Genomic DNA, 24775 nt, shown 5'->3' on the forward strand with positions numbered 1-24775 from the left:
TTATGTTCACTACCTATGTGCTTACTTTTTACTTTTATTTTTAATATTTATGTGTATTTTGGATCACAATTTATCTAATTATTTATTTTCTTATAGAGATCACAGTGTTTTATATCTAATTGCATATTAGGAATTTATTACTTTTATCCCTTCCATACGTGTAATTTTATCTTTTTATAGGCAGCGCCATTTTACCTCATTTTTACCCCTTTCCCTTCACTTCCTGTTCCATAGCCAGAAACAGGAAGTGAGGGAAAAGCCTTCCAAAGTGAAGGGATCCATAAGTGTCACCAGGCTCACCAGAACTAGTGTCCCCATCGGAAGTTCCCACCTCTATTATTCTGGTGTCAACACAACATTTGGGATTTTCTTTTACTTTCAATGATAACGATAAACAGGTCAACCAGAGAGAGTGAATCTTCCTATCGGGGGCACAGACAGCAATGAAAACCTGACAGGTGTTCTAGCCCTTCTCCACTCTATCCAAAACTAAGAAAAAAAGAGTTGCATGCATAGTGCAGCAACTTACAGCAGCCAACAAGAAATCACCTTTGCTTGGTACAACAGCTATAAATGCATTAAAAGGTAAAATATGACTGGTTGCTGTAGATTAGAACACCTAATTGGTTGTTTTACTATTAGACCCATTTTGGTTATAAATGTGTTCAGCCAAAGTGCTAACCACTATAATTTTCCTTATTCTGCAATGATAATTTAAAGTGTATGTAGAGCCACTAGGGGGAGCCCAGCATCCTTAGAGCTATGCTATTACAAGTGGTTTATTGGAAAATTGTGTTACTTAAAGTGGTAGTGATTTTTCTATGCAGGTACGCATATAATATATTCACACTGGATGCGGCCAGTGAAGTCACTGGCGCATACGCTCTAAAGGTCTGAACCTTTAGTGCACTGTGCCAGACCCGAGGGCTCCCGTGTGCACCGGAGCCCTTGGTTCTGGCACAGTGCACTAAAGTCCATGAACCCAGGAGGACTGGGGGAAGATGGAAGCCCTTTCATAATGTGCTAGTATGTGATGCATACTACCACATTATGCCATGTTTTACAGGAGAACGTTTTTTATTTATTTTTTTATTTTACTGCAGCAACTTACAACCCCTTTAAGAGGTTTTAAAAAATATATTTGTAGGCACTGGAAGAAAGATACAGCTCCTAACTTATCCGAGGTAGTGGCCTCTATTATTATTACCTATGAATATGAAAAACAGTTATCTCTACAATCGGGCCTGAAAAAATTTGATTATATGTGGAAACCGTGGGTTTCATGGGTTACTTCCTAATGTTGTTATTATTGACTGTGTATTGTAGCTCAGACACTACATGTATTAGCTGTGCCTTATGCTGATGTACTCTGCTTTACAAGTTGTTTCTATAAAAAGGTATTAAAGCAAAAAAAAAAAAATACATTTGCAACCATTTTCACACTTAACTTTGTTTTGATACAATATGTATCTTTTATATAGGCTATCAGCATAGATGAGGAGATATCTCTCACACGTCAGAGTCTCTGATTTTTAAACCCTTGCTATAACTTGACAACGTCTGTTGATAACTTGGCAACTTGACAACGTCTCTTGTGACGAAACATATATCAGGGCGAGGCGGAGCCTGCGCTGACGTCACCCTTGCCTGTCTGGAGCTGACACCAGCAGCGTTTTCCATTTTTCATGCATTTACTCTTTTGAAGTTTTGAAAGTAGTTTTCAGTTGTTTTTCTTTAAATAAACATTTGAGGGTATTACACTATTGGAGTTTCATTTTTCCCTGACGAGTTTTACCACGGAGCATGAAGGATTACTGAATTGGAGTCTCACATTGGAATAACGCCTGTATTTCCTATGCCATAAGATCCTTAAAGCAAGATTCATGCAGCTGCATGTCTTGTTAGACCACCTATAACTTGGAGTCTAACTAGCTGGTAAGAGACTGTTGACTGTTGTTTTAGCAGTGGTGGGAGCACTGACTATACACTCAAATATGTGGCCTCGGCTTCAGGGGGTTGTACCGGGGTGATGCCAGCAGCTAGAGGCATCACTCCAGTACTATTGTTTAGAGCTGACGGTCGGCTTTTTTGTGATGACAACTGATGCAGCTGGGAGACCCGATCGACCAGCCGGCACATCCGCCGGCTGGCCAAAGACTCGAACAAAGCCGGATTCAGCTCTGATTGGGTCTCTGATGTAAAAACCCGAAAGCGATGTCATGAAATCACTTCCGAGTACTGGAAGGCACCAGATTCCAAAAAAAAAAAAATGACAACATTCAAAACAGCCAAACTTGGCGTTTTGAAAGCTTTTAAGTGCAAGAGAGGGATTTGGGGTCTTTTAGACCCCAGATCCCTACATAAATAGTACCTGTCACTGCCTATTACTGCCACAAGGTATGTGTACATTCCTTGAGACAGCAATAAATGTGATCAAAATAAACGTTTTAAACGGATAGTGTAAAAAAAAAATATATATATATAAGTTATTTAAGAAAAAAAATTAAAACGCCCCGCCCGTCGTGCTTACGCGCAGAAGCGAATGCATACGCAAGTCATGCCTGCAGATGTAAACGGTGTTCAAACCACACATGTGAGGTATCACCACGATCGTTAGAGCAGGAGCAATACTTCGAGCACAAGACCTCCTCTGTAACTTTAAACAGGTAACCGTTAAAGCTGATATTATAGTTTTTAGTACTGTAGATGCTAGAAGCAGGGGCGTAACTACAGGGGTTGCAGGGGTTGCAATCGCAACCGGGCCCCATGCTCAAGGGGGCCCATGTGGCTCCCCTGTACACCTGAATAGGAGGGGCGGCAGGGGCAGCATGTAGAGAAATCACTGTCCTCCTTTTTCCTTCTGTAGCTGCAGGAAGAAAATGGAGGAGATTGGTTCCTCTGTACGCTGCCCCCCGCCACTTCTCCTATCCAGTATACTTGTGTTCTGCTGTCTCTGGGCCCCTGTGTGCTCCCCTGGTCCCCCCCCCCTTATGTGCTGCCCCCCCCCCTTCAGAATTCTCCCTTCCCTCACCGTAATAAAGGGCCCCGCAACTAGAGTAAAGGGCCCCAGGGCGCCAGGGGGCCCTTCATGGTTTCTTGCACCAGGGCCCTGAAGGTTCTAGTTACGCCTCTGGCTAGAAGGATAAATCACCCACCTGCCTGAATCTTATAACTACAGTAAAACCTTAGATTGAGAGTAACTTGGTCTGAGAGTGTTTTGCAAGACAAGCTAATTTTTTTATAAATTTTGATTTGATAAACGAGCGATGTCTTGATATACGAGTAGCGTCATGTCACAACTATAAAAGAGAAGAGATGCGCCTCTAAGTGTAGCAATATGGTTACATTTAATGAAGGTACAACATTTAGCAACTCACATGGTTGATGATGAAAACAGGCACATCTAAGTATGCAGGCATTCGGGGTAAAGCTGTCCACATAGACCATCCTCCGCACCGACATCAACGTCATTCCTTCCACACTGCGTTCCATGAGATCGCACTACTGCAGCGTAGTCTTCCCGCTCACAAATACAGACTGACAGCGATGAGAGCCAGTGGTACAGAAGATGGTCTATGTGGACAGCTTTACCCCAGATGCCTGCATACTTAGATGTGCCTGTTTTAAGTTAATTAAATGGAACCATATTATTACACTTAGAGGCACTTCTCTTCTCTTTGATACTCTGTAGCTCCTGCTGGATTTTGCTTCTAATCCCCTTGTGGAGGTTGCCATTTGTGGATGGACATTTTATGGTTACACTACCTATCACATTGCTATAATCTTTTTATATGGGCTATAAACTGAGGGATTTATAAATAAATGGTTGTGGAATGAATCATCTGAGTGTCCATTATTTCTTATGGAGAAATTTGCTTTGATATACAAGTGTTTTGGATTACAATCAGGTTTCCAGAACGAATTATGCTCACAATCCAAGGTTTTACTATATTGAGAATTTGGATTGGTGAGTCACCTGTGCTTGAATGTTGTACCAGTGCTAAGTGCTCACAACATCGATTTTGAGTCTTATGCCCTGTACACACTATCAGATTATCTGAAGACTTTTGTCTGCAGACTTACCAAAACCATATAATATGAGGTCAAACCTAAACACTTTCAATTTGTATGCAATCTGGCAGGCCCTTGCACTACATAGAAAAGGTAAATCTGAAGACAAAAGTCTTCAGATAATCTGATAGTGTGTACAGGGCATTACGTTACTCTGGCTTATGACAGATGTCTTGCTAACTGCATCAAAGGCTAGCAATCATCAGGCACGTCATCGAAAAGCTGTGCCAGAACCAGGAAGAGCTGGTGCAGCTTTCTGATGACATCACATAGAAACATGGGGGTATGGGACCCAATGGCCTCCTGAGATCCTCTGAGAAGAGGATCTTAACAGGACAATGCAGGATCCACTATGTGGGTGACTATCTGAAATGTGCACAGCCCAGCATGCTTGCTCTACTCAGCTAGTAAATATGCAACCAGTAATGCATCTAATTTAAGTAGATGTTCAATATATTTTCCTGGTGAATCATCACAGTTCATGCCCTCTAACTCTGATTAGCACAAAGGGGAATTCTCATAATTTTCTGCATGTGGAACAGGGCAGAACAACCTGTTCATCTCAGTTTTGGAAAGACAGGTTTTGTACTATGAAGTGGAATGTCATCATTATATCCTTTTTATCTCTTCTATCACAATTGTCACATCATTCCTTCAGGCTGTTTTCCTATTCATTGAAGGTACTTCAAAAGTTACAAATTTCTTACCATTTCAAAGTCCATCAGCGTTGTCATTATCTGTAACTTTTCATCCTGTACAAAAAAATTGTAGACTGATTTTTTAACATTATGGAAGAAAGAAATGGCACAGATATGAGAAAATACTTTGAATTGTATTTTAACTGTTCGGTCTACCTTCATGTTGTAAAGTGCTGCGCAAACTCTTGGTGCTATATAAATCCTGTATAATAATAATAATAATAATAATAATATTTAAATTATATAATTTGGACTTGCATCCCTCAACACACTTTTGAACAAGACCAGGGCTTTTTTTCCCAAAGAATAGGTGCAGGTACTCCCACTTTCTGAGTCTCCCCATGTCTCCGCCCCCCTACCCACCTCTGAACACCGCCCTTTGATTCCACCCTTTACCCAGGAAATACAGAAAAGTATAATTTTTTGGTGCAAAGTAGCTTGTATTGAATTTGCTAAAGAAAGGCTGTAAAATAGGTCCCTTGTAGCCAACAACAATAGAACCCTCACAGCAACAATAAATCTCCAGAGCAACATTAGATCCCCCTGCAACAATAGATCTCCCAGTATCCAGCATAAATAGACTCTCCAGCAGCCAGTAACAATAGAACCCTCCCTCAACAGTAGATCTCTCCCATCAATTGACCCCCCAGAAACAATGAATCCCCCCACCAGCAGCAATAGCGCTCCTTAGCAACAATTGATTCCCCTAGCGACAATAGAGTCCCAAGCAGTCAACATCAATAGATCCCTCAGCACATTCCAGCAAACTTGGCATATGCATTCAGCGCTGGAGGTGCCGGAACTCCTACCCCCCCCCCCCACCGCGTTCTCGCTGAAAAAAAGCCCTGCAAAGGACTAATGTAAGAGAAGACTGCCATGCTACTAGAGTGCTAGGAGTGATTGAAGGGGCCGCTGTATATTATAGGAGACTACTATGTGAGTTTTATGTTACAGAGAGGTGCACATTAGAAGAGGTTGTTGGAGATATGGGTGCTATGATACAGGAGAACTTTGCACAGTTCTGCCATGGTGCAAGATATATTTAAAGGGAAAATCCAGTCAAAAATGAAATTTTTCCTATTAATAGCATGTTAAACATCTTTATCTTTTGATAGTATTCATTTTCTGGCTAGCTGCTTGTGTAGCTTAGAAAGTCTCATCTAAACTAGAGAAACAGCTGTCTTCCTGTTCTTCACTGACAATGCTATCTCCCTTTATCTGAATTTGATAAGCTGTCTGCAGGTACCTTTTCAAAGTCGCTGATTTTCAATTCAAAGTGGCATAGATGAGAACGGGTGCCAATGAAATCAATAGGTTGTGACTTGTCATGTAACTTTGTGTGTCCAAAGTCGCATGACATGTCACATTAGTGCTTTAATCTACATTTCCACTATTGCGATTTAGAGTGCGCGACTTTGTTGCAACTTTGATCCAACGTTACACTCTCTGGATCAATAGTTGCATCAAAGTAGTGCAGATACCTTTTCAAAGTCGCTGATTTTCAAAGTGGCATAGATGGGAACGGGTGCCATTGAAATCAATGGGTTGTGACTTGTCATGCGACTTTGTGTGGAAACGTAGACATAGTGTGGTTGCCTGTACTTTGATGATAGTAGACTGTGAGCTGAGACCCCAAAGCACTTCCAGCTACACTGACAGTTTGTGGTCTATTGAATATACCATGAGTAGTTTTTTTTTTTTTCTGTTATATTCGCCCGGTGTCCCTTTTTTATTTTTCAGCCGCCTGGTGTCCCTTTAGCTTGGGTCTTTACACCAGAGAGGCAGGAAGAACTGCCTGATCCTGTGACCATTATGGCTGTCACAGTTGTCTATCAGGAGCCCAGCACGGAAGTCTTAGGCTACGTTCACATGTGGGTGCAGCGGATCATGGGCAGAATCACCGCGATTCTGCCCGCGATCCAGAAATCATTGCAAATAACGGGACGCCTGTGCGATGCCCGTGATTTGCAATGGCACCCCAAATGCTGTGCGATGTTGCCGCGATTTACGCCTGCCGAATCGCGGTGACAAACAGAATCGCGGGACGCATGACGCCCAAAAAAGGTACAAGAGCTTCTTTTGTGCGTCATGCGTCCTGCGATTCTGTTTGCGTGATGTTACCACGATTTGGCAGGTTAATCCGCTGTGCCCACATGTGAACGTAGCCATAGTGGTCCATCTGTTACATGGGTGGCAGAGTTAACATGTGCAAAAAATAAAAATACATGTTGATCCTGCCTGAAAGCAAGAGCTATGCTATGTAATGTGCACTTTCTAGTACTATCTCAAGCAGTGTTTTTTAGCCCTGAACAGACTACCACTTTGAACTACAGAATTTTTTCAAGTATTTTATGACAATAATTAGAGGGGTAGGTGTTCTGTAATCCTAACATATTCCATAAATATTGTACATTGAGTAAGCATTGTGACCCTAAAATAGAAAATGTGTTCCCGGCCGGTCTACCAGGTGTATATAAAGAAAAAAAATTGTAAAACTGAGGCAGCTGCCACATCTGGACTGGTAAGCTGCAATATATTACATTCTTGTATTGGGTTTTATTATGCTTCAAATACTACTGAGTTAGGCCCCTTTCACACTTATGTGACGCGATTTTACCGAGATTTTGCGGCACGATTTTGACACGACTTTGCCGCGATTTTGCCGCGATTTTGAAAGCTATGGCTATGGCTATGGCTCAAAACGCAATCAAATCGTGGCAAAGTAGTGCAGGAACTACTTTGAAGTCGGTGCGACTTCAAAACGCACTGATATGAATGGGGCTAATTGAAAATAATGGAAAACGACTTGACATGCGATTTTGCGGTCCAAAATCGCGGGACAAGTCGCACTAGTGTGAAAGGGGCCTTACAGAAGACTTGTTAAACTGCCAAGTTACAGAAGACATAGAAAGCAAGAGAAGGGCACACCTACCTTGTGTAATATCATAAGACATTTATTGGAAAATTAAAAGAAATGCCATACATTATAGCAGCCTTTTTCAATCAGGGTACCCAGGCACCCCAGGGTGCCTTAATGTTTCTTCAGGGGTGCCTTGGCAAAATGCCTTAAAATTGCCCCAAAATTGTATACAATTGGTGGATGAAACCTGCCTTTTAGTTACACAAAGCCACATGTTTTCATTGTACACCATTACACCTTGCCTTTCTCCATCAGCTTTGGGGTCTCATTAGCTAAGTGATGGAGAAGAACTGAGGGAAAAGAGAAACATTGGAATACTAGTCAGTACCAGATTCCAAAAGTGTATTTGCTTCAAATGAATAAATCACCTTTAATGTTGGGTGTCCTAAGTGTATTGATGTTGCTGCATTATGTAAAACTATAAGAATGGTTTTTACATTTTAGAATGGGGGGCCTCAAGACTGTTCATATATTTGGAGGGTGCCTCGAGATTGTCCATAATTTTAAAGGGTGCCTTGACTGAAAAAAGGTTGAGAAACACTGCATTATACTCACAAACGTATACTGAAAGTATGCATATAAAAAGATAGCTCTGATGAAGAGGGCTCTCCCTTGAAATGCGTCAGCCCCATCAACATGGATGGCTTCCAGTCCTCCTGCTTTACTGAAAAGCATCCTTGTCCTGGAGGTCTCCTGAATGCAAAAGGAGTTTTTATATGCATACTTTCAGCATATGTTTGTGAGTATGGCATTTCTTTTAATTTTCCAATAAATGTCTTATGATATTGCACTAGGTCGGTGCACTCTTCTCTTGTTTTCTATTTTTTCAGTTCATATGGATACTCTTCGTCCTGAGAGGGCAGCAAGAGCCTAGATTCCAGAAATACAGCCGTCCCTTTAACACATCACTTGAGCGTTAGAGATTTTACTTATTTTTAAGTTACAGAAAACTGCAAGTGTGTATGCAATCAGGCAGGCCCTTGAAGGTTGAAGGTAAATCTAAAGGGAATTGAACAAGAAATATGAATAATATATGGTCAGCTTTAGGGAAGAATGACATTATCATCCTTATGGTATGATCCTGGGTAATGTTGAGTATCCCAGAGCTCACTGGGAAGACGCAAAGTACACAAAGTCACAGGTTTTCATTGTACACCATTACAACCTTCTAGCTGCCAACCTCCTAATGACCAATTACATCATGAGTTGATACAGAGGATGTCAGTTGCCTAAAATCATCCTTGTTTGACCCTCCCCTGCCCCTCTCCATCAGCTTTAAGGTTCTCATTAGCTAAGTGATGGAGAAAAACTGAGGGAGAAGAGAAACATTGGAATACTAGTCAGTACCAGTTTGCAAAAGTGTATTTGCTTTGGAAGAATAAATCCCCAACGTTGGGTGTCCTATGTGTGGATGTTGCTCCATTATGTAAAACTATCACAATAGTTTTGACATTTTAGAATTTGGCGCCTCAAGACTGTCTATGATTTTGGAGGATGCCTTGACTGAAAAGAGGTTGAGAAACACTGTTCTATAGTATATACAGTATCTCACAAAAGTGAGTACACCCCTCACATTTTTCTAAATATTTTATTATATATTTTCATGTGAAAACCCTGAAGAAATGACACTTTGCTACAATGTAGTGAGTGTACAGCTTGTATAACAGTGTACATTTGCTGTCCCCTCAAAATAACTCAACACACAGCCATTAATGTCTAAACCTCTGGCAACAAAATTGAGTACACCCCTAAGTGAAAATGTCCAAATTGGGCCCAATTAGCCATTTTCCCTCCCCGTGTCATGTGACTCGTTAGTGTTACAAGGTCTCAGGTGTGAATGGGGAGTAGATGTGTTAAATTTGGTGTTATCACTCTCACTCTCTCAGACTGGTCACTGGAAGTTCAACATGGCACTTAATGGCAAAGAATTCTCTGAGGATCTGAAAAAAAGAATTGTTGTTCTTATTCTCCTAGGCTATAAGAGGATTGCCAAGACCCTGAAAATGAGCTGCAGCATTTGGTGTTATCGCTCTCACTCTCTCATACTGGTCACTAGAAGTTCAACATGGCACCTCATGGTAAAGAACTCTCTGAGGATCTAAAAAAAAGAATTGTTGCTCTACATAAAGATGGCCTAGGCTATAAGAAGATTGCCAGGACCCTGAACTGAGCTGTAGCACAATGGCCAAGACCATACAGCGGTTTAACAGGACAGGTTCCACTCAGAACAGGCCTCGCCATGGTCGACCAAAGAAGTTGAGTGCACCTGCTCAGCGTCATAACCTGAGGTTGTCTTTGGGAAATAGACGTATGAGTGCTGCCAGCATTGCTGCAGAGGTAGAAGGGGTGGGGGATCAGCCTGTCAGTGCTCAGACCATACGCCGCACACTGCATCAAATTGGTCTGCATGGCTGTCATCCCAGAAGGAAGACTCTTCTAAAGATGATGCACAAGAAAGCCCGCAAACAGTTTGCTGAAGACAAGCAGACTAAGGACATGGATTACTGGAACTATCTCTTGTGGTCTGATAAGACCAAGATAAACTTATTTGGTTCAGATGGTGTCAGGTGTGTGTGGCGGCAAACAGGTGAGGACTACAAAGACAAGTGTGTCTTGTCAACAGCCAAGCATGGTGGTGGGAGTGTCTGGGGCTGCATCAGTGCTGCCGGTACCAGGGAGCTACAGTTCATTGAGGGAACCATGAATGCCAACGTGTACTGTGACATACTGAAACAGAGCATGATCCCCTACCTGGGCCGCAGGGCAGTATTCCAACATGATAACGACCCCAAACACTCCTCCAAGATGACCACTGCCTTGCTAAAGAAGCTGAGGGTAAAGGGGATGGACTGGCCAAGCATGTCTCCAGACCTAAACCCTATTCAGCATCTGTGGGGCATCCTCAAATTGGAGGTAAAGGAGCACAAGGTTTCTAACATCCACCAGCTTCGTGATTCGGTCATGGAGGCGTGGAAGAGGATTCCAGTTGCACCCTGTGAAGCTCTGGTGAACTCCATGCCCAAGAGGGTTAAGGCAGTGCTGAAAAATAATGGTGGCCCCACGCTTTATTACTATTGTATACATGTGAGTACCCATTTTTTGCTGCTGGAATAAACGCCTATTATTACGGTATTACACTATCGAGCTTTCTTATTCCATGATCCTTCCATCTATACACCCTTGAGTGGCCATACCTGACCAACCCACGAAGTCTGGATACCACACCATTTACATAGGACCCCACTACTGGACCCTATTTTAGGACACTTCGGACCCCACACCACATCTCCCCCAGGAAGGGAATTATCATACAGAGCCAGGACCCAACAGGACACCTCTACAGTACCCCCTCTATACCCCTGTGTGGGGTGGGTACATCTGGTGAGTAGGTCTTTTTACTAGGGGCCACTCCACCACTCGCCAGTCACCCACCTGGGGGTCACCGTGAGATATCTGTTCACTTTAATATTTTTTGGACACAATCTCTAATTATGGACTTATTTTCATCTTATGGACTGATTTAATATCACCTCATTGCATTTTGCACAAAGAAGTTTCCCGCACTTTTTCATTTGCCCGCAAATTTTCTTGCTCACTTATCCTTTTTGGATTCACCTTATTATATTTATTGATTTCACATCACTTTCTGCTGCACTTTATATCCATAGTTTTTTGCACACCCACCCTGTGCATATCAGTTTCCCGCACTTTCAATATATATAAAATATATTTTTCTTTGCACATTTTCACTATTTATCTATTTATTTATACCACTTATTATATTACCACTTGTAGAATCAGCACGTATTGGAAGTTTTTATCAATTTATTCTGTATTGTTACATATTTATTTATTTATTTATTTAATTCTTGGTATACACTTAAGCACATTTATTGTTACAGCTTGTAGTTTGCATTACGCCCTCTGGTGGTTGTTTCTTATACATCATACATTTTACAGATTATTTTATATTCCTTATAACATCGTATGTCTGACCTTTTACTTGGTTATTGATTTTTAATCTTTTACCACTTCATCTATTCCTCAATTATATTTTTTTAATACTACATTTTTTTTATTACTATTTGCACTTTATATAAGAAGCAGCGCCATCACCTTCCATTTTACTTATACATGTCTCCAGACCTAAACCCTATTCAGCATCTGTGGGGCATCCTCAAATTGGAGGTAAAGGAGCACAAGGTTTCTAACATCCACCAGCTTCGTGATTCGGTCATGGAGGCGTGGAAGAGGATTCCAGTTGCACCCTGTGAAGCTCTGGTGAACTCCATGCCCAAGAGGGTTAAGACAGTGCTGAAAAATAATGGTGGCCCCACAAAATATTGACACTTTGGACCCAATTTGGGCCTTATCACTTAGGGGTGTGCTCACTTTTATTGCCAGCAGTTTAGACATTAATGGCTGTGTGTTGATTTATTTTGAGGGGACAGCAAATTTACACTGTTATACAAGCTGTACACTCACTACTTTACATTGTAGCAAAGTGTAATTTCTTCAGTGTTGTCACATGAAAAGATAGAATAAAATATTTACAAAAATGTGAGGGGTGTACTCACTTTTGTGAGATACTGTACTTGCCTCAATTACTGCTTAAAGCGGAGTTCCAGCCATTCACTCACCTGTCCAACGGTCCAGCGATGCGGCCGCCCGAAGCCTCGATCCTCTCCCTCGGCGGCGCCGGCATCACTGCTGTGGGCACCCGGCTGTGACAGTTTGCGGCTTCACAGCCGGGTACCCACTGCGCATGCGTGAGTCGCGCTGCGCGTCTTGATTGGCCGGCAATCTTCTGGGACCTCTGACATGTCCCAGAAGATTGCAGGGAGGGAGGGGGAGAGGAGAACTTCCGTTCAGGGCGCCGCGGCGCTCCGAGCGGAAGTGGGAGTGGGTACCTGTCAAAACTAGGTACCCGCTCCCCCCCAAAAAAAATGACATGCCAAATGTGGCATGTCAGGGGGTTAGAATACCTAAAGCGGAAGTTCCACTTTTGGGTGGAACTCCGCTTTAAGGACCGCCCCATGTACATATACTGTGGCAGGGCTGCCCTTAAGTGCAAATTCATGTACCTGTACGTCATCTTCTTCTTCGGCTCTGGGGCATGCGTGATGAACCAGGGAACCCGGCGATCGTTTGTAGAGAGGCAGAACAGAGGTCTGCCTATGTAAACAAGGCAGACGGCCGTTCTGCCAGGGAGGAAAATGGAGATCTAGTGTTTCTGCTAAGCAGAAACATGGATCTCTGTTTTCCTTCATGCACTTATAGGGAACACATTTAACCCTTTGATTGCCCTGGTATTAATCCCTTCCCTGCCAGTGTCATTTATACAATGACAGTGCATTTGTTTTAAGCACTGATCACTGTATTGGTGTCACTGGTCCCCAAAAAGTGTCTGCCGCAATGTCGCACCCCTGCTAAAAATTGCTGATCGCCCCCATTACTAGTAAAAAATATACACAGTGTATTCAGGGCGCGTGAGTGTGTCGCTTTGGGTTACCAACCACATCTGGAGCAACAAGACGTGGATCTCTGTTTGAATCACTGATTGGTTTACCCTTCCTGAATGTCACCCGTTGACAGCACCCATGTGACCTTACTTACTCAGGAACCAACAGCTAGATGGAGCTTCTGCCAAGAGAGCATCCGTCAGATCTATACATCTGGGAAGCATTTGCCTGATTGTTGATGAGGAGTAGAAGACAGTGTTCCCTGAGAGTGAATACCAAGCGCTGTGTGATTGTAGTCCGGTAAGAGGCTTGGGTGTTTTCACAAGGAGATTTTGAAGCACTGTGGGATCGTTTGTTTCATCTCCAGTTTAATTTGCAGTATTTTGGCACCTTACTTTTTCCATTGGGTAAGGAGGAATTTTACCAGGTGGTGGGCTTTCACATCAAATTTGGAAAGCACTTTGTTTTCACTTTTCATAAGTTGGAGTCATCACCCGTTTTTTATGGACTTTTATGAACATTTTGATGATAATTTGTAAATAAGAAATTATTCACCACTGTCACTTATTTTGTGAAATGTTATATCAGTTTCATTTACATGTCACCTATTGATTTATTTTTGTCATTCATCATTTGTTTTAGCGCACTATTTCATATACACATATGTAAGGGTTTACAATTGCTTTAACACCTTTGCAAAATATATACATAATATGACTGAGATATATATATATATATATATATACAGAGGCGTAACTAGAACCTTCAGGGCCCCGATGCAAGAAACCATGAAGGACCCCCCAGACCCCTTCCCTTCAAGCCTGGGGCTCTTCCCACTGATCCTGGGGCCCTTTACTCTCGTTGTGGGGCCCTTTATTACAGTCCCACAGCGGGACCCTTTCACAAGTTCTGCAGTGGGCCCCCTTCCTGCCATCTTGGGGTCTCCCTAAGGTGGTGGAATGCCAGGGCCCGGTCGCAAGTGTGACCTTTGCGATCCTGGAAGTTCACCCACTGGTGTCAGTAGTTTTTAATTTTTGTTATTTTAATTGTATTTTTTTCTTTATTATTTTATTTTATTTTATTTTTTTACAATGTCACTGACTATTCAGAAAAGGAAGGAGTTGTTAAATTACATACAGTATTTACCGACCCCTTCCTGGTTCTCTATTGTGACATATCCCCTGCAGCAGCCGTCAGGAAAGGGAGCACAGGTGGGGGGGGGATAGGCCAGTAGGGGGGGTGGCAGGGGAGCACACAGGGGCTGACTATTTTGATCATGTGTTGGGGTAAATTTCATATTGTTCATTTTGAGGTTACCCAACCTGCTATAGTACTTTACTTTGACCTAGAATCAAATAGCTGGAATTTAGGGAAGTTGATAGCCTTAAATTCTTCATTTACACAATAGAGATTTGTTAAATGAATAGGTACATCCTCTGCTCAGAGTAATTTTTACAAAACGACAAAAAAATTACTGTTTTTAACCTAAAGTGTTGCAACTATATATTCAGGTATTTTTTGGGCTGACTAGCTTGCTTATCTATTGGGGAATTTTCGTATTGTTCATCTTTTAACCACTTGCCGACTGCTGACAGCAATCCTACTGCGGCAGTGCGGCTCCCCTGGGTCCAGCGACATAGACCTACGCTGGACTCCTAGTGGTCTCGGCGGCGGTGTCTAAACACAGCGGGGGTCGGGCCAGAGGAGGAGAGGCGGCGATCGCCGCCTCTCTTCCCCGATTGTCAGGAAAAGTGTGAGAAGACCCGTCTGCTTATGTAAACAAAGCAGGCGGATCTTCTCAGTGACAGACAGGGAGAGATCACAGGATTCAGCATAGCTGAACCTGCAATCTCTGTCACAGAACCCCCCTCCCCCCACACACACGTCAGTAAATGTGAGGCATACATTTAACCCTTTGATCACCCATAGGGTTAACCCCTTCCCTGCCAGTGTCATTATTACAGTAACAGTGCATATTTATAGCACTGATTACTGTAGTAATGTCACTGGTCCCCCCAAAAGTGTCAAAAATGTCAGTTAGGGGTCCGATCTGTCTGCCGCAATGTCACAGTCCCGCAAAAAAATCGCAGATCGCCGCCATTACTAGTAAAAAAAAAAAACAATAAAAATTACATAAATCTTTCCCGTAGTTCGTAAATGCGATAACTTTTGCGCAAACTAATCAAAATACGCTTATTGTGATTTTTTTTTACCAAAAATATGTAGCAGAAAACAAATTGGCCTAAAATATTAAAACATTTGGATTTTTTAATTTTTTCTTTGGGAATGTTATATAGCAGAATGTGAAAAATACTGTTTTTTTTTTTTTTTTCAAAATTGTCTATTTTTTTGTTTATAGCGCAAAAAATAAAAATCGCACAGGTGATCAAATACCACCAAAAGAAAGCTCTATTTGTGGGAAAAAATTTTATTTGGGTACAGCATTGCAGGACCACGTAATTGTCTGTTAAATGAATACAGTGCCAAATTTCAAAATAGAGCCTGGTCAGGAAGGGGGTCAAATCTTCTGGTCTTAAAGTGGTTAAACCCAAACTGCTATAGTACTTTACATTGACCTAGAATCAAAAAGCTGGAATTTGAGGATGTTGATAGTCTTAAATTCTTCATTTACACAATGTACCTTTGTTAAATGAACAGTTACACCCTCTGCTCAGAATGCTTATTACAAAAGGAAAAAATTCTCTAAATAGCAGACAAATCTGGTTTCTCTAGATTTGTCTCAGAACGTCTCCAACCCTACCAATTTCAAAAGTATTGTTAAAGATCTACTCAATGACCTCCACTTAGTAATCATCATTGTTTTTTTACCAAGCCTGCTTAAATTCACTTACTGTTAAGCATAAGCAGGGCTTTTTTTCAGCGGGAACGCGGAGTAATGCAGTTTCGGCACCTCAAGCCCTGAATGTATGTAAAGGCAAGGTGTGCTGGAGGGTCCATTGATGCTGGCTGCTGGGGGATCTATTTGTTCTAGAGGAGACCTATTTTTACATGGCGGTCTATTGTTGCTGGGGAGGTCTGTTATTGTTGGTGATGGGGAATCTATAGTTGCTGGGGGGGACTTATGTTGCTGGGGAGGGTTATTTGTTGCTGGAAGAGATCTACTGATGAGGGAGAAGTCTACTGTTGCTGACTACTGGGGGATCTATTGTTGCTGGAGGACATCTATTTTTGCGTGACAGTCTATTGTTGTGTATATAAAAAGAAAGAAGAAAAGCTGCTGCCCCCCCCCCACTGAAACAACTAACGGAGTAGGTGTCTAAAGTCCAAAAAAGTAGTAATGGGGAGTGGGTGTGGCACTGCTATTTATCCCACAAATGTGTATAAAATACAATCAATGTGCTAGGAATCATCAAAAAAGATCAAAAAATATATAAAAAACATAAGTATCATAATGGATCAAATACCAGACAATATAATCAAACATGCATCATTTAAAGCCCCTAATTAATAGTAGGGATGATCGAACGGTTCGGGTCGACCATCGGTTCGACCCGAACATTGACTGTTCGAAATTCGGCTGAATTCCGAACTTTTTGCTGATAAAGTTCGGAATTCGGCAACCAGAACCGACCAAAATGCAATGGGACAGGAACTGGGCTTTAAAAGCCGTGATTGGACCAGAACCATCAGTAAAAGCCAATTGAGGGGGCAGGAGGATGCTAGGAATGTGATTAGAGTAACTAGGGGGTCCAGAGGCCAATCAGTAGTGAATACGCCCCCCAGTATATAAGATAGCCCCGCCAAATCTCTAGCATTGTAATACAGGGATGTGGAAGAGAGTGGAAGCAGTTCTGTTACTCCTGCTTCAAAAGTGTCATTTAGCAATTATTAGTGTGAGGAAAGGGATATCTAGTGTAGTTAGGGTACTATTTTCCACTATAGTTAGATTTAATAATTTAGTTTCTGTAGGGAAAGTGCTAAGTGTCAGGGTGACTGTAGTGTAGTGTAGGGTTAACTGACTCTCACTGCTATGGCAGGGTGACCAAACTCTTCCATGTCAGGATGACCGCCATAGAAAAAAGATTGTTTGTATTAGAATTGCAGTAGAGCAGGATAGTGGCTTCGCTACTTTCACACCTGGCCGTTTTTGTTGCAGGCGTTTATTGGGCTTTTTTGTGGATGTCTTTGGAGGCAGGCATGACATCTGAACTTCTGTGTAGGGGTATATATACACACACACATGTATGTATATATACACATACACACATATAGGTGTGAAAGTAGCAGAACCCTATGCCTGCGCTAATGAAATTATTTGCAGGCATAGGACTCCGCTCCTATCACACCTATATGTGTGTATGTGTATAAATACATATATGTGTGTGTGTGTATATATACCCCTATACAGAAGTTCAGATGTTATGCCTGCCTCCAAAGACGCCCAAAAAATGCCCAAAAAAAAACGCCTGCAACAACACACCTGGGCGTTTTTGTTGCAGGTGGTTTTTTTGGGCATTTTTTGGGCGTCTTTGGAGGCAGGCATAACATCTGAACTTCTGTGTAGGGGTATATATACACACACACATATATGTATATATACACATACACATATATAGGTGTGAAAGTAGCAGAACCCTATGCCTGCGCTAATGAAATTATTTGCAGGCATAGGGCTTCGCTCCTATCACACCTATATGTGTGTATGTGTATAAATACATATATGTGTGTGTGTATATATACCCCTATACAGAAGTTCAGATGTCATGCCTGCCTCCAAAGACGCCCAAAAAAAAAAAAAGCTTGCAACAACACACCTGGGCGTTTTTGTTGCAGGCGTTTTTTTGGGCATTTTTTGGGCGTCTTTGGAGGCAGGCATAACATCTGAACTTCTGTATAGGGGTATATATACACACACACTTATATGTATTTATACACATGCACACATATAGGTGTGATAGGAGCGGAGCCCTATGCCTGCAAATTATTCCATTAGCGCAGGCATAGGGTTCTGCTACTTTCACACCTATATATGTGTATAAATACATATATGTGTGTGTGTGTGTGTGTATATACCCCTACACAGAAGTTCAGATGTTATGCCTGCCTCCAAAGATGCCCAAAAAATGCCCAAAAAAACGCCTGCAACAAAAACGCCCAGGTGTGTTGTTGCAGGCGGGTTTTTTTGGGCATTTTTTTGGCGTCTTTGGAGGCAGGCATAACATCTGAACTTCTGTATAGGGATATATATACACACACACACATATATGTATTTATACACATACACACACATATAGGTGTGATAGGAGCGAAGCCCTATGCCTGCAAATAATTTCATTAGCGCAGGCATAGGGTTCTGCTACTTTCACACCTATATATGTGTATGTGTATAAATACATATATGTGTGTGTGTGTGTGTATATATACCCCTACACAGAAGTTCAGATGTTATGCCTGCCTCCAAAGACGCCCAAAAAATGCCCAAAAAAATGCCTGCAACAAAAACGCCCAGGTGTGTTGTTGCAGGCGGGTTTTTTTGGGCATTTTTTGGGCGTCTTTGGAGACAGGCATAACATCTGAACTTCTGTATAGGGGTATATATACACACACACATATATGTATTTATACACATACGCACATATAGGTGTGATAGGAGCGAAGCCCTATGCCTGCAAATAATTTCATTGGCGCAGGCATAGGGTTCTGCTACTTTCACACCTATATATGTGTATGTGTATATATACATACATGTGTGTGTATATATACCCCTACACAGAAGTTCAGATGTCATGCCTGCCTCCAAAGACGTCCACAAAAAAGCCCAATAAACGCCTGCAACAAAAACGGCCGGGTGTGAAAATAGCGGAGCCACTATCCTGCTCTACTGCAATTCTAATACAAACAATCTTTTTTTTTCTGGTTCTGAACATGCTACAGAGCTGAAACTTCACAGCTACACTTTTTAGACCCCCAGACACTAAATCCAAAGAAATCTCATTTTTTTTTTCAATAATTTGTTCAATAATTGGCTCTCTAGCAAAAACGACAGTTTTTAAGAACTTTTTTTTGTGTGATTAATAGTCCCTGGGGCATGACCCAGAACCCTAGGCACTTTTTAGGGGCATTTGTTGGGTTTTAGGGCTTCAAAATGGTGTTTTTTGATTACCAAAGTTCGGGTCCCATTGATTTCAATGGGGTTCTGAAATCCGGGCCGAACTTTCGGGAATTTAGGGTGTTCTGGTCGAACCGAACTTTTCAAAAGTTTGATCATCCCTAATTAATAGGACCGCAATAAGTGAAGTGAGATAACATCAGTGAATATTGTGCATATAAAACATAACAGTAGGTCCTTTTGGTGAAAATAAAATCAACAAGTCCTCAGGTAAAAGTGAAAATAATATATTAAAAGTCCTTAAAAACATGTGGTGAAAAAGCTGCAAACTCCACACAGGCGATCAATGTCCAAATAACACACGTGCTCCCCCCCCCCACCCCCATTCCCGTGTGTAGTAGCACTCACCAAATCTATCTCCCCTAGAGGGGTAACTCGCGTTCTCAGTACCAATAGTTGTTTGTAAATGTCCCCACAGATGCCTTTATAACTTTATCCTGCTTTGCCTCAGAGGTAACATGTAAAAACAATAGGAGCCGCCATAGTGTGACATTACCCAAACTTTTATTAAAAGGTATATATTGTCCTTACATTAGGTAACATAAAAAAGCAGTGTTCGTGTAACATAAACCAGGAAATCTGGAGCTCCCTGCGGTCCACAGACCGGATGTGACGCAATGACGCTCCAGCTCTGCCTTACGTGTTTTGTCATCAAGACATCATCAGAAGCAGCACCATCTTGCTACACCATCCGGTATTTATTGCATACGGAACCTAGGGCATGCCCTGACCCTGCCAGTGACCCAGACAAAGGAGGGGCAGAAGGGACATGAGCCCTGGGTGCAGAAGTTCAATGGGTAGGATGGGACACAGATGGAGTAGAGAGTTTGCCATTGGCAGAGAGCCCAGCGGCAACAGAGATCCTTGCAGAGTGGCAGTGGGGTACAGGGTGCTAGAGAGCTCTCTGTGCTTCTGAACTTGACTAAAAAAATCAATTTTCAGGCGGAGTGATCTCTTCCCAACAGACGACTGCTAGTCCTGGCCTCTGACTTCATTTAGAGGCCAGGAGAGGGAGCAACTTCACAGGATTGGACCTATTACTACTTTTTTTGCAAACACCCCACATGTCATGCTTTTAAATTGCACATGCTCATGGAATGGTGACAAACTATGGTACAATAAATAGACAGTGCTTTAAAAGCTTTTACAGGTGACCAGTTTGGAGTTACACAGAAGCTGTGGTGATAAAACTATTGCTCTCACTCTGATGTTCTGGACAATACGGTGTGATCACCGTTTACATTTACGTGCGTGTTCACATTTGTGCTTATTATTTATCAAATTTTTACACTGTACTTTTTTTTTTTTTTTTTAATTGAACCTTATTGCTTTCATGGAATAGGCCATGACAGATCCTCATTTTGGAGAGATCTGGGGTCTTCTAAAACCAAAGCATCTGATTAAACCAAGAATCGGTAAGCAAGCAAACCGAAACTAGTGACAAAATCATCACTGGTTTCTGATGTCACAGAAGGGGAGGAACAACAATGGAAGTTCTTCTAAATCTATCTAGGCCTAGGGCATCGGATGTGATAGGTTGCAACAGTACCAGGCCCCCTGGTGGGACGGGAGAGCCCAGTAAAGGCAAGGGATATCACCAATCCCATCTGAGGATGTACAGGTATGTCGTAATGATGGAAAGCAGTTAAAGGTTTAAAGGTGTCAATCATGTCCCTGTTCCTCTTCTTTCCTTAGGGTGTACATATTTGTTCTGATGTACTAAAGGAGTTGAGACTCTTCACACAATAAATTGTGAAAAAAAACTCACCTAAATTATCTGGTCATGTGAATACCAAATTCCTGTTCACTTTTAATATTCAATCTTATGCAACAACAAGCAAAAACAGGAATTTGTTTTTATGTGATTGACTGATTAAGGCCCCTTTCATACTTGTACGACCTGAAAGTCGTGCGACTTTGCTGTGACTTTGCCTTTCGACTTTGACGTGACTGAAAGCAATGCCTGTGTAATCTTGAGATCTATGGACCTCAAGTCACACATATATGACTTACAAGTCGCAGGATAAGTCGCACAAGTGTGAAAGGGGTCTTAAGTGAACAGTTTACAAATGTGTAAATATTCTCAACTACTTTAGTAAACCTTACCATGTTTCTCCAACTTTTCTCAATGCTTTATCCCTCAGGTTTCGCAGAGTTATGTTACCCATCTCTGTACTCTCGTTGTCCTATCAAGTTCTTTGTGTAAGTAAAGTCTCCAGAACTGGACACAGTGGGCTCCATTCACAGAACCAGATCACATGCGGTATGTAGGTGCCCGGACACGTTTTCCCTAAATATTGCATGCAATCCTGAAATTGTCAATTCCCTATATTGTTTTGCGATATTTACCATAAAACGCTCAAAACTGTCCTGCATGAAAAGGGGTAAAGTCAATTCACAGAAGGAAATCAATAATTAAATTTATGCGGTAATTAAGTAGTGGTCCAGATATGCGGGATTTAACCACTTAAGCCCCGGAGGATTTGGCTGCTGAAAGACCAGGGGGTATTTTGCGATTCGGCACTGCATGATTTTAACGGACAATTGTGCGGTCGTGCGATGCTGTACCTAAACGAATTTGACCTCATTTTTTCCCACAAACAGAGCTTTCTTTTGGTGGTATTTGATCACCTGTGCGATTTTTTGATCATGCGCTATAAACAAAAAAAGAGCGTCAATTTTGCAAAAATAACAATATTTTTCAAATTTTTTTACATGAAATTCCCCAAAAAAAAATGTAAAAATCAAAATTTTTTAACATTTTCGGCCAATTTGTTTTATGCTACATATGTTTGGTAAAAAAAATCGCAAAAAGCGTATTTTGATTGGTTTGCGCAAAAGTTATCGCGTTTACTAACAAAGGGAAAGATTTTTGTCATTTTTGTTGTTTTTTATTTTAACGCATAATGGCGGCGATCTGCAATTTTTTTTGCGGTACTGCGACATTGCGGCGGACAGATCGGACCCTTGACTGACATTTTTGACACTTTTGGGGTTACCAGTGACATTTCTACAGTAATCAGTGCTATACATATGCACTGTTACTGTAAAATTACACTGGCAGTGAAGGGGTTAACGTTATTTGAGAGGGAGGAGCTGTGTGTGTCCCTAGGGGCGTGATTCTAACTGTGATTGGCTGTGGCTTGAGCTGTAGGAACAATGTAGTACCTATGTAGAACATACATAGTAGAACCGTATGATCATTGTTTCTACACAGGGGAGAATGACAGGCAGCTTGTTTACACAGCCTGCCTGCCTTTCTCCCTCTCCCCGACGATCGCTGAGTGACCGGCGGACATCGGGTCCGCCGGTCATATGCGTGGGGGGGTCCGTGACCACGCGGGAGCCGGAGCGGGAGCTCGCCGGCGGCAGCGCACGCTCGCTCCCCAGAGCCTCACAGGCTAGTGACGTACCGATACGTCACTCTGCCTGTGAGGGGCTGACCGCCGCAGTATATGTACTTGCGGTGGTCGGCAAGCGGTTAAGGAATGTAAAAATATAATGGCTAATTTTGAGTAGTCTCTGTATTTTTGAATCAGTTCTCTCAACAGAAGGGCTTTTTTTCAGCTGGAACTTGGTGGAACTCAGTTCCACCACCTCTGGCTCAGGCCCTCTGCTCCCAGCTCACCCTCTGTTCCCAGCTCACGTCCAGCTTCAGTGTTTACAAGTAACAGCTTGTCTTGCAATGGCTCCCCCAGATCTGATATCCTGAGTGGCACCCACTGACTGCAGGATGGGGACCTGGAGATGCAGGTGCCCAAGGTGCAAAGTAGATGCCTACACCCTCACTGGATGATCTCGCGAGTGTGAGCGAGGCAGAGCCAAATACAGTGTGTGGGAGTACTAGAGCCGGCTGGGTGCTTCAGCTTAATACAGCAACAAAAGTAAGACATGTGGAAGATAGTGGGGCTTTTAAAGAGATGGGGAGAAAATGGGGCAGTGGAGAAGGGGTTGCATGCAGAGGTCAGAGCTAAAGAGGGGAGAAAACGAGATGTGGATGGAAATGCAGAGGTGAGCAGCTGTGCAAGAAGGCTGAATTCTGTATTGTGTGTGTAGCTCACCCCTAAACTCTGTACTATATACACAGCGCACTCCCGAACTCTGCACTCTGTGTGCAACCCCCCCAAACCCTGTACTCTGTACGTAACACACTCCTTTTATTCAATGCCCCTTTAAGACCCTCCCACTGTTAGTGAAATTTGACCATACCCACTATTTGATGCGGTTTGAAGGGAGTGTGTGTGTGTGTGGGGGGGGGGGGGGTTGTGGGTTCATGGTCGAGTTCCTGTACCTATTCTCTGAGAAAAAAAGCCCTGCTCAACAGTAATGCGTAGAAACCGAAATATGGAAATCAACGGGGCTGATTTATTTAAAGTATAACTAAAGGAAAAATGTTTTTTTTCGTTTTGAATAGAATACACCTGTCAGATTTTTATTGCTGTCTGTGCCCCCATTAGGAAGATTCACCCTCTCTCTATTTGTCCTGTTTACCATTATTATTGAAAGTAAAAAAAAAATCCCAAATTTTGCATTGTTCCCAGAAAAGTAATAGAGGGAAAATCTTCCAATGTGGACACAGATGGAAAAGACAGAGGTTATAACCCTTACTTACTCTATACAAAATTAAAAAAAAATAAACTTGTGTCTATAGTTCTACTTTAAGGCAAATAGACTGTGCAATTTGCAAGTTGCTCCAAGGCTTAGCAAATGGGGTACAGCTTCACTTTACAAACAATATCCAATCACATGCAAGTAAAATAAAAAAATGCATTTTTGCTTGCACATGATTGGATGATGAAAGTCAGCAGAGCTTCTCCTCATTTACTAAGCTCTGGAGTAAGTCCTCAGTCTATGTGCCTTTAGTAAATCAACCCCATTACATTTAGTAAATCAACCCCATTACATTTAGTAAATCAACCCCATTACATGTAGTGAAAAATTTCTATTTTCTCTGAGCATTTCGTCAGATTTTTGGAGACTGTTTTTGTGTAAATAGAAGCATATAGTGTACATCATTTGCTGCAAACCTCCGAATCACTCCAAACGTAATACCATGTCCATGCATATCACAATAGTCGTATCCCTTGTTAGAAAATAGGCCGTATGTAGTCATGGGGAGACTTTACTTATTCACAATTATTTTTTCTTTGGCTCAAATATTCGTAAAACAGAATGGGATTACAGTATGATTAGACAAGTATTCTTACAAAGATGTGGAACTTCCAGTGGCGGCTGGTGGATGGGGACGCAAGGGCGCCGCCCCCCTATGCGTGCGTACAGCCCCCTAATCTACATGTGGGGCGCTGGACGCATGGACTTCAATGGGGCTTTTTTTTTTTTCAGCCATGTGATTAGAGCCAGAGGCTCTAACAAGCTAAAAAAAGGGTGGGCTCAGGGCGCAGGGCACCCAGTTGTGTGACAATAGCGAATGAAAATTCACTATTGTCACACGGATCCTCCTTCTTGCCAATCAGGAAGCGGGGCTTGAGACCCG

The 24775-nt window shown here is 42.2% G+C and overlaps 1 protein-coding gene across 1 annotated transcript in view; it reads right to left on the minus strand.

The window, feature by feature from the left end:
* LOC309564983 (5-hydroxytryptamine receptor 3A-like) overlaps nt 1-24775 on the minus strand; it is a 74017-nt gene that overhangs the window by 30967 nt on the left and 18275 nt on the right. Inside the window, exon 3 of the mRNA XM_082269712.1 lies at nt 4779-4823. Coding sequence (XP_082125838.1) covers nt 4779-4823 — 45 coding nt within the window. The remainder of the gene's footprint in view (nt 1-4778; nt 4824-24775) is intronic.

This window comes from Pelophylax lessonae (genome assembly GCF_965119305.1).
Source record: "Pelophylax lessonae genome assembly, chromosome: 10".
In the NCBI taxonomy this organism is placed as follows: domain Eukaryota; kingdom Metazoa; phylum Chordata; class Amphibia; order Anura; family Ranidae; genus Pelophylax; species Pelophylax lessonae.